Source organism: Teleopsis dalmanni, unplaced genomic scaffold (genome assembly GCF_002237135.1).
Source record: "Teleopsis dalmanni isolate 2A unplaced genomic scaffold, ASM223713v2 unscaffolded_contig_0574, whole genome shotgun sequence".
NCBI classification, from domain to species: domain Eukaryota; kingdom Metazoa; phylum Arthropoda; class Insecta; order Diptera; family Diopsidae; genus Teleopsis; species Teleopsis dalmanni.
The window spans coordinates 1-9,942 of record NW_024031956.1 but is presented as its reverse complement, the minus strand read 5'-3'; the positions used below and the strand labels follow the sequence as shown (position 1 = coordinate 9,942).

Below are 9,942 nucleotides of genomic sequence, written 5' to 3'. Positions count from 1 at the left end.
CAAACTTCGTGCCACCCAGTGCCGGTCTGACGTCTTTAGTACGATCAGGCAAATCTGTGGTTCAAATAGGTCCATCTCTGATCTCCGCTATGGTAACACCATAGCGTATGATGACATTGATAAAGCCAACGTTTTTGGTGATGTCTTTGTGACTAATCACCGTCTTACGGCTGGCCTAGGCGAGCACCTCTTTACGTCCACTACGAATTCTGTAGTTCATAGTCTTTTTGATGCTTTCAATGAAAGCATTGTTACTTTCCCTCCGCAGTTTCCTGCTCACTGCATAAATGTTGAAGACACTTATGGGTTTCTCACCCCTTCCAATCTCATTGACATGCTTCGGCTTAAAGCCCCCAAAAAGTCATCTGGCACTGACTGCGTGTCTTTCTACGCCATGAGGCGTTTCCCACCACTCTTTTTTAAAAAGTGCGCCATGCTCTTCAACCATGCGTACAACACTGGTTCCTTCCCCCAGCCATGGAGGAAGGCCATAGTATGTCCTATTGTCAAGAGTGGCAAACCTAAAGCTGATCCCTCCAGCTATCGTCCCATCTCCCTCCTCAACTCTGTCAGCAAGCTCTATGAAACTTTCATAGCAAGCAAGCTGAAGTCCTTCTCCTCAGGGAATAATATTATTCCTTCTTATCAGTTTGGCTTTAGGAGCCAAACCTCCACTGTTCATGCCCTGCATCATCTCCAAAATTAGATATGCACAGGTTCAATAAGCAGCCGACTGTGGCACTAAGTATTGACATTGAAAAAGCCTTTGATACTGTCTGGTTTGAAGGTTTAATTTTAAAGCTTCACCAGTTCGGCTTCTCCCCTACGCTCTGCAGTGTGGTCCACAATTTTCTGTCCAACAGAACCTTTCAGGTTCGAGTCGGTTCCTCTCTGTCCTGTGATTTCCCCATCGACGCTGGTGTCCCTCAGGGCTCGGTTCTTGGACCACTCCTTTTTAATTTGTTTATAGCAGACATTCCTCTCCCGCGGGCCCCTGTTAAGCAAATCTGCTTTGCTGATGACTGCCTTGTCTTCATGCGGTCATCTAATCCTAACCGCCTCTCCAATGAGCTTAATGCCCACCTTGGATCCCTCTTCGACTATTACACCAGGTGGAAGATTAAGCTCAACCCTTCCAAGATCTCTGCCATTGCCTTTCTTGGCCAACAGCGTGATCGCCCCAGAGGTTTTAGCACCTCCAATATCAAGCTTAGGCTTAACAATTCTCCTATTCAGCTTGTTCCTAAGCTGAAGTATCTTGGTATTGTCCTTTCTTCGCAACACAATTTCATACCACATGTTGACTATGCCATCCGTAACGCCCGGTTCAGGCACATTCAACTCAAAACTGCACTTCGAAGACACAACCAGCTTAACTGCAAAGTTAAGCTGCTCTGCTATAAGCAGCTTATTCGTCCTCTTCTCACCTATGGTTTCCCTATTTGGTCTGCCATCACTTCTGCTCAAATGGAAACAATCCGCCTGTTTGAGCGGAAACTTCTTCGTGATTGCACCAACTATAAGCGCAAGCCTAATGGCAAGCACTTCTCCATCTCCTCTCTTTATGACAATGCCAAGATCACTCGTGTTGACGAGTACCTTTTGACACTCGCCCGTAGGTATCTCACCCGGCTCCACGACCTACCTCCTGACGTCTCCAGTCCTAACACTCTCCCAGTGGACCTTGTTTTAGCCTCTCGCTTTAAACATCCTCAATACCTTTTCCACTATTTTGAAGAGGTGGAACATAATCCTCTCGCCATTCCCCTTTATAACCGCGGCTTTCGTGACCCTAGTCACAAGGTTTATCTCTGATTTCTTCCCCGCTTTTTAGCCGTAACCCCATCCCCTTCTTCACTACCCTTTCTCCTTAATTCATGCCCTTGCTTTCTGGCTTAGATAAACCTAGTTTACTAGGTATTAAGTCTATCTACTTTCTCTCTCCCCTGATTACTGGAATGAAGTTTCCACATTGCTGTGGGAATCTTCTCCATTCATTCCTAAGAGGTGGTTTTAGTGGGTTCAAGTCTCACACTGTGGCTTTCGATGCTTTCCACCTACTGCAAAAAAAAAAAAAAAACCAAGTCGACGAGTGGACGTCGACGACAGACGTGGACGTGGACGTCGACGTGGACGTGGATAGACGTGAAAAAATAGATCCAATTTTTATAAATCTCAACTACTAGAAACTCAACTCAACTATTTCAAGTTACATTAGCGCAACTTTTCAAGAATTCAAATACTCAAGTACTCAAGTCTCAAGTGCTCAAGCACTCAAGCTCTCAAGTACTTTAGACTCAAGTATTCAAGCACTCAAGTTCCAAATACTTGGTATAAAATATCACCAATACTACAGTTTGACTATCACTTGGTCAAGTAACAGTTTGAGAGTCACTTGCCATCAACATAACCATCACATTACAGGAACATATCAACCTTATTGCCGAATATTTTCGTACCTGGAAAATTAAAATCAATAACGATAAGACAAGAGCACTGTTTATAACCCGTAGACTAAGACAACATCCTCCAAGAGTGAGAGTCGGGGACGCCCAGATAAACTGGGAAGATAGCATCAAATACCTGGGACTCACGTTTGATAAGCGTTTTACGTGGCAGAAACATATACAGTTAAAACGATCATGTTGCACCAAAACTCTAACCCAGCTTCGTCCACTATTTATACACAAAAAGCTAAGCACAAATAACAGAATCATCAAAGCAGCAAACTCCACCATTCACAAACTGCAAGCTGCCCAATCACTAACGCTAAGAAGGCTTTTTAATGTGCCGTGGTACATCCGTTCGAATGACCTACACAGAGAACTTAGAATCGACACGGTTAAGAAATATATTAAGGACAAAGCCTTAAAACTTTTCACAAAGGCTGACAGGCTGCCCATTTCAACATTATCCCCTCTAAGACAAACCACCAACCGATTGGGGCGGTATGCAGACCTAAGGTCAACAATCGAATAAGATGCAACTTACAAGATTCGTTTTAATTTGTCAATAAAACACTAGTGGTTCTGAAGTAACCCCTTTGTCATTACAGAGCAGAAGCGCTTAAATGCACTAACTCAATGAAACAATTCTATAAGCCAAGTCGACGATTAAATGTTAAAATCAGAAATCATGCCACCAAAAACTAGCGGAAAAGCAGCCAAAAAAGATGGAAAGGCTCAGAAAAATATAACCAAAAACGATAAGAAGAAGAAGCGCAGGAGGAAGGAGAGCTATGCTATCTACATTTATAAAGTGTTAAAGCAAGTCCACCCCGATACTGGTATATCATCGAAAGCCATGAGCATCATGAACAGCTTCGTGAATGACATATTCGAACGTATTGCTGCTGAGGCTTCGCGCTTAGCACACTACAATAAGCGCTCCACCATTACTAGTCGGGAGATTCAAACTGCTGTTCGTCTTTTACTTCCCGGTGAACTGGCTAAGCACGCAGTTAGTGAAGGAACAAAAGCTGTCACTAAGTATACTAGTTCCAAGTAAATTGCGTTATATCAAACAAACACCACTTATTCAAAAGGCCCTTTTCAGGGCCACAAAAATATTCAATTGAGTTGATAATTTATCTATATTATAAATATGTATAGATTCCTGAAATTATTTACGAAAACTGACAGGCTTACCAATACCGCGTTATTGAATCTCAGAATGGTTGCAAGCTCCTCGGGGAGGTACGCAGATCTGATAAAGTTATAAACAATAATCCAGACAAGGATTATTGTTAATAGAAAGTAAAAGTGCTCAAGTGCACTGACTCAATTAACCTCAACATAATAATAATATAAATATGATATATATTTTGTTTTTGATATTTCTTTTAAGAGGCTACTGATAGAAGAAAAAAAATAAAAAAAAACTTTGACAGTCTCTTCATGAATTATCAGCTATCGTTTGGTTGTTAGTGAATAAATGATTCAATCAACAAATTAATTTCTGTCAGTTTTGACGATCTTACAGTTTTTTGATCATGGATAATATAACCTGCTAAATAGAGTTAACTCTTGAATTAACGAGTGTTAATCCTTATCATCAGTCTTAGTACTATCATCGCTTTTAAATTGATATATTCTATATTTGCATTCGTGCTTTAAATTTGAAAACATACAATTTCATGGGAGCTCTTTAACAACTCATTCCTTAAACGTTCTTTTAGTAAGTTCAAGTCATTTACATTACATTATGGCTTTTGATGCTTTCTGCTTACAGCAAAAGAAAAATAAAACATATTGATTCAATTAAATGTTATGACGTGAAACATTCTATGTCTAATGATATACTATATGATACTAATAATAGTATACATATGATACATATTAATATATATTATGCTACTTCTAATAGCTATGTCTATACTATATCTATATGATATAATTTATCATTATCTCTTTTCTTTGAATAAACTTACTATTATAATTGTTGCATTTACATTTACATTTACATTTTGCTTATTTTATTTTCATAGTCAAAAATAAGCAATTGAAAATAGTCAAGCAATTTCAAACCCTGGATAAGTCATGTCATTTATTTATCTCTTTTCTTTATATAATTTTGGTCCTGAAAAGGACCGATTTTTGTATATTTATAAAATTATATTGCTTCCAATCTTAAGCACGTTCTCCACGAATACGTCTAGCCAATTGAATATCTTTTGGCATAATTGTAACGCGTTTGGCATGAATTGCGCATAAGTTAGTATCTTCAAAAAGACCCACTAAGTATGCTTCCTGCTTCTTGAAGAGCCATTACAGCAGAACTCTGGAAACGTAAATCAGTTTTGAAATCTTGTGCAATTTCACGGACCAAACGCTGGAATGGCAATTTGCGAATCAAGAGTTCAGTACTCTTTTGGTAGCGACGAATTTCACGTAAAGCTACAGTTCCTGGACGATAACGATGTGGTTTTTTCACACCTCCAGTAGCTGGTGCACTTTTACGTGCGGCTTTGGTAGCCAATTGTTTTCGTGGTGCCTTACCACCAGTCGATTTACGAGCAGTTTGCTTTGTACGAGCCATAATTTATGAGATATGTTACAATATGGTATTTTAAAAAATAGCGCAATTGAATAGCTCAATTTTCTCATCATACCTGGATGTTCTGTTTCAACTATTCACATGTTTTAACATTCATTGTTTCTCATATTGCTTATTCTTTTTGTTTTGTTTTCTTATGTTTTGTTTTGTTTTACCCAATATTTTTCATATCTTTCGTAGTGCTTATATTTTCTATAAATAGTCGTCAATCATCTGTCGTGACTTCATTTATTGTTTGAATTTGAATTCGAACGGTTCTACCATATCTATAAAAATTTAAATACAAAATGACTGGTCGTGGTAAAGGTGGCAAAGGATTAGGAAAAGGTGGTGCTAAGCGTCACCGCAAAGTTCTTCGTGATAACATCCAAGGTATTACGAAACCAGCTATCAGACGTTTAGCTCGCCGAGGCGGAGTTAAGCGTATTTCTGGTTTGATTTATGAAGAAACTCGTGGAGTATTGAAAGTATTTTTGGAAAATGTGATCCGTGATGCTGTTACATATACAGAACATGCCAAAAGGAAGACTGTTACAGCCATGGATGTCGTATATGCTTTAAAGAGACAAGGCCGTACCTTATACGGTTTTGGAGGTTAAGCAAATAATCAATTATTGATTTAATAATGCAATAATATATTGCCCAATGGTCCTTTTCAGGACCCAAATAATCTTACACTTAAAGAGATAAATTTACATATATATGTGTTGGTATTTTTCTAAAATTATAAAAAAATAAAATTTATTATTAGCCTGATCGGTTGATGTCTGTCGAGTATAATTTATAATTAAAATGATCAGTTTAACAATGTACAAAATATTTATTATTATAATTCTCAATTTCTTTGTTACATTAGCAGTATATATGTGGACTAGCTTCTTACGGGCTTAATTATAATTCTCATTCAATTTTTTTATAGAATAAGATAAATAGAACTGACGTATATGAGTAATTTGCGGACTGTTAGATATTGCAGTTTGAAGTTTCCGCACAATGGTGCAAAAATTTTCTCCATTCATTCCTAAGAGGTGGTTTTAGTGAATTCAAATCTCACACTGAATCTGAATCTTAATCTTAATCCAAATCCAAATCCAAGTGTTCAACAAGCAAACTGCTTCCGGGGAAAATGAAAGTGAAAAAAATTCGTATATGAATTAAGTGAATTATGACAATATTATATAAAGAAAAGAAATAAAAGAACTTGTTATTGAAATAAATTAGAATATTTTAAAGTTATCTTTAAGTAATTTGCAGCGTCTTGCAAGTGAGTACCGAGTGTGGTGTGTTAGTTATAAATTAACAAGTGTAATTAGAAGCATTATATAATAATAAATAAAATTAGCATAAACCACTATTTTTATTTATTTAAAATAGAATTTAAAAATGAAATTAAGTGAATAAAATATATACAAGTGAGTATTTCATCAAATAAATGACATATTTTGATATATAATATTTTATGGTCATTACTATAATAAATAAATAATTGGATATTAAATATAATAGAATAAGATAAATATTTATTAACTTAAGAATGATGTGAAGTATTGCACATAATGTCTAAATAAGAGAATATAATTTTTTTAAATGCATAAAGAATTTTTGTTTGCTTATTAGAGATTAAATTTATAGCGCATTACAGAATAAAAGAATTTCTTTATATTATTCATGAGGTATTATTAAAAGAAATGATCGTGCACTGTGACCTACAAGGTATATTGTGCCCATTACTCGGGTTAGAGTGTTTCTCCAAGTCCGTTTTCTTTAATGAAAGACAATATAAAGTCCATCTTTCCTAGTCTTGAATATTTATGATCCATGAAATACCCTCCTAGGTGTTTATTCCGTTTGTGCATCAGTGGGCACTACCCAAGCACATGGTATGCAGTTTCTCTCTTCTCTACAGTATCTGCAGTCTGAGTTGGATTGAATTCCTAACTTCGATAGGTGATTATTCAATCTTTAGTGACCGGTCATTAATAAACGCAATAGGTATACCATATACTAAAACATTTTATAAAATAAATAAATAAATAATGAATCTTCTTTTTACACATATTTTGTAGCCCTAAAAAGGGCTGTTTTGATGAATTTAAAGTTTGATTTTTAAAATTATTTTTTTGCAGCAGTTTTCTTGACTGATGTTTTTTTAACGGCAGTTTTTTTAGGTTTTGCGGCCGCTTTAGCTTTTGTAGAAGTAGACTTTGGTTTAGCTGGCTTAGCCTTAACAGATCCAATCTTTTTAACACTTTTAACTTTAGCTTTCTCAGTTTTTTTCTTTTCAACACTCTTCTTAGCTGCCGCAGATTTTTTAGGTTTTTTCTCTCCAGATACCTTTGCCTTTGACTTTTTAGTACCTGCAGATGATGCAGTAACCTTCTTCTTCGTAACACCTGATGGCACCTTCTTTTTCTTACCCTCGACAGACGATTTAGGAGACTTAGCAGCAGCAGCTGATAATTTAAATGAACCAGATGCACCTTTTCCTTTTGTTTGTATCAATTTGCCATTAGCTACAGCAGTTTTCAAATATTTTTTAATAAATGGAGCCAATTTCTGGGCATCACATTTATATGTGGCACTTATATACTTTTTAATTGCCAACAATGAAGATCCGCTGCGTTCCTTCAAGTTCTTGATAGATGCATCAACCATTTGTTGTGTTGATGGATGAGATGGAGCTGCAGAAGGTTTTTTTACTTTTGTTGCCTTTTTAACAGCAACTTTCTTTTCAGGAACGGCAGTTATCTCCTTTGGAGAATCTGTATTTGCAACGGCAACAGCTTCAGACATATTTGCTTTTTAATATTCCGTAATATTCTTACTTATGAATATTTTTTCGCATTTTTATGGTAGCTTAGCTCACTTTGTACGAAGCGCCGAGAAGAGCGCATTTATAAAAATTTTTCATTAATACATATTTCTACTGAGTTTGAAAAAATTTTTCAACATTTATTATTAATTTTAAATAGACCAAGTAAATTAAACACAATTATTTAAATCAAATTAAGTAAAGAAGATATTGAATATTTTATTACATTCATTTTTATACTAATTATAATTATATAAAATATATAAAAATTGGTTTAAACTTTAAATTTTGTAAATCTATAGTTGAACTTGTTAATAAATTAGAATATTTTAAAGTTATCTTTTGTATAATTTATATATTAAATTATTTATTAAATAGTTTATTCAATTCTCTGTTAAATTATATATATGGTTTTATATATTTCATATATTTATAAATGCAAATTTAATAAAACATGAGATGCATAAAAACGTCAGTTTTAACATTTTGAATGCTTATGTTTTATCCTATTTTGAAATATTAACTCAATTTATATAAAAGTTTAAAATTTCAAAGCACTAATAGAAATAATTATAAATAAATATATTGTATTTTAATTAGAATATAAGATTATCACTTTTAATTATATCAAATAGTGTCTATTTGAGATTAGATATCCATCCATAATGTTAACATGTTACATTGAATTCGTTTACTTTAAGATATGTTTTAAGATTTTCTATACGTATTATTTTTAAAATTTTATTACAAGTTTTAAATAATTTTTAATCATGTGAAAAATTATTATATATAAACGTTATTAATAACATATCAGCAATTAAATTTATAGTTTTCAATATCATTCGAATAACAACTGTACGTATCCTACTTAATAGAATTCATAAAAAAAAATTATATCTACATACATGATTAAAAATATATAAGAATGAAATCATTTTACTTTTTCTTTTATAATTATAATTTAATTATTTAACTTTGACTATTATAAGTATTTTATTAAATATGTATATTTAAAAAAAATGTTCTTTTTATTACTTTATAATTAAAATAAAATTAAAATTAAATGTGCGTATTCTAACATTTTTATAAGGAGTGATATACGACATAAAATGTTAAAATTTAAGATGAATTTTTTTATAAACTAACATGGATATGGATAACATTTAAATAGATACTGAAGTATATATATAAACTTGCGGCTGCAATCTTCCATAGTCATTCCTAAGAGCTAGTTTTAGTAGGTTCAAGACTCACACAGTGGCTTTGGATGTTTTCCATCTACTGCCATAAATCTTTTATAAAATATAGAATATTTTATAAAACTAATTCAGATACAAATTTTAAAAACTCTACCTTTAAATAATTTATCTATAATAATAAATATTACAATACCAAAATATTGAAATAGTAACTATGATAATAATAGTAAACATTTAGGCCGTGTGCGAGTTCGAGTATATTTAGGGGAAATAGTCAATTATGTCGGTATGGCAGCGATTGTTGGTACATACCAGAATTTCTAATGAGATAAATTAGGTGTTACCATTTTGAAAATTTTATAAGATGTTTAGTAAATAAATAAATAAATTTTAAAACTTTTAAAAGAAAAATAATTATTTTTTATATGTTTCCTTCTTTATATTATGAATATTAATGTTTTTTAATAATTGTATCACATTTATTTAATAATAAATACAAATATTTGGCACAAAATTATTAGGTTCTTGATTTCAAAAAGGTAATTATGAAACTTTATGCTATTGGCCTGGCAACGTTATTTGTTTTGTACATTTTTATTAGTAACAAATATAATATTAATATTATTGTAACTTAGATTATACTACCTGCGAAGATTTATGTATCTATTTATTGATACGCGAATCTATGATAAATATTAAAAGATTCTTAATAATATATAGGGTTAGGCGATTGAAGTGTTACAAATTACACAGCGATATGTTTGTCAAACTGATATTGCCAACTACGTCAAATTCATATGAATGACAGCTATTTATATTGTTTACAAGTTACCACAAGCATTTGCGTCTAAGTTTTATAGAACTAATATTATTCGA

At 33.2% G+C, this 9,942-nt stretch overlaps 3 protein-coding genes and 1 pseudogene across 3 annotated transcripts; 2 read left to right on the top strand and 2 right to left on the bottom strand.

Annotated features, from left to right (window-relative positions):
• Positions 1 to 3,135: 3,135 nt before the first annotated feature.
• LOC119663561 (histone H2B) lies at positions 3,136 to 3,555 on the top strand. Its single transcript, XM_038073171.1, has one exon. The coding sequence runs from the start codon at positions 3,136 to 3,138 to the stop codon at positions 3,505 to 3,507; it is 372 nt and encodes a 123-aa protein (XP_037929099.1). The 3' UTR covers positions 3,508 to 3,555.
• Positions 3,556 to 4,601: 1,046 nt separating this feature from the next.
• LOC119663559 lies at positions 4,602 to 5,153 on the bottom strand (annotated as a pseudogene).
• Positions 5,154 to 5,342: 189 nt separating this feature from the next.
• On the top strand, positions 5,343 to 5,654 carry LOC119663558 (histone H4). The gene has a single exon (XM_038073169.1). It carries the CDS (start codon positions 5,343 to 5,345, stop codon positions 5,652 to 5,654), a length of 312 nt encoding a protein of 103 aa, XP_037929097.1.
• A 1,498-nt stretch (positions 5,655 to 7,152) lies between these two features.
• Positions 7,153 to 7,903, bottom strand: LOC119663560 (histone H1-like). The gene has a single exon (XM_038073170.1). It carries the CDS (start codon positions 7,846 to 7,848, stop codon positions 7,168 to 7,170), a length of 681 nt encoding a protein of 226 aa, XP_037929098.1. The 5' UTR covers positions 7,849 to 7,903; the 3' UTR covers positions 7,153 to 7,167.
• Between the last annotated feature and the right edge of the window lie 2,039 nt (positions 7,904 to 9,942).

What these genes read in the sequence shown, in the direction of transcription:
- LOC119663558 (XM_038073169.1), top strand. Translation starts at nt 5,343, where the DNA reads ATGACTGGTCGTGGTAAAGGTGGCAAAGGATTAGGAAAAGGTGGTGCT.
- LOC119663560 (XM_038073170.1), bottom strand. Translation starts at nt 7,848, where the DNA reads ATGTCTGAAGCTGTTGCCGTTGCAAATACAGATTCTCCAAAGGAGATA.
- LOC119663561 (XM_038073171.1), top strand. Translation starts at nt 3,136, where the DNA reads ATGCCACCAAAAACTAGCGGAAAAGCAGCCAAAAAAGATGGAAAGGCT.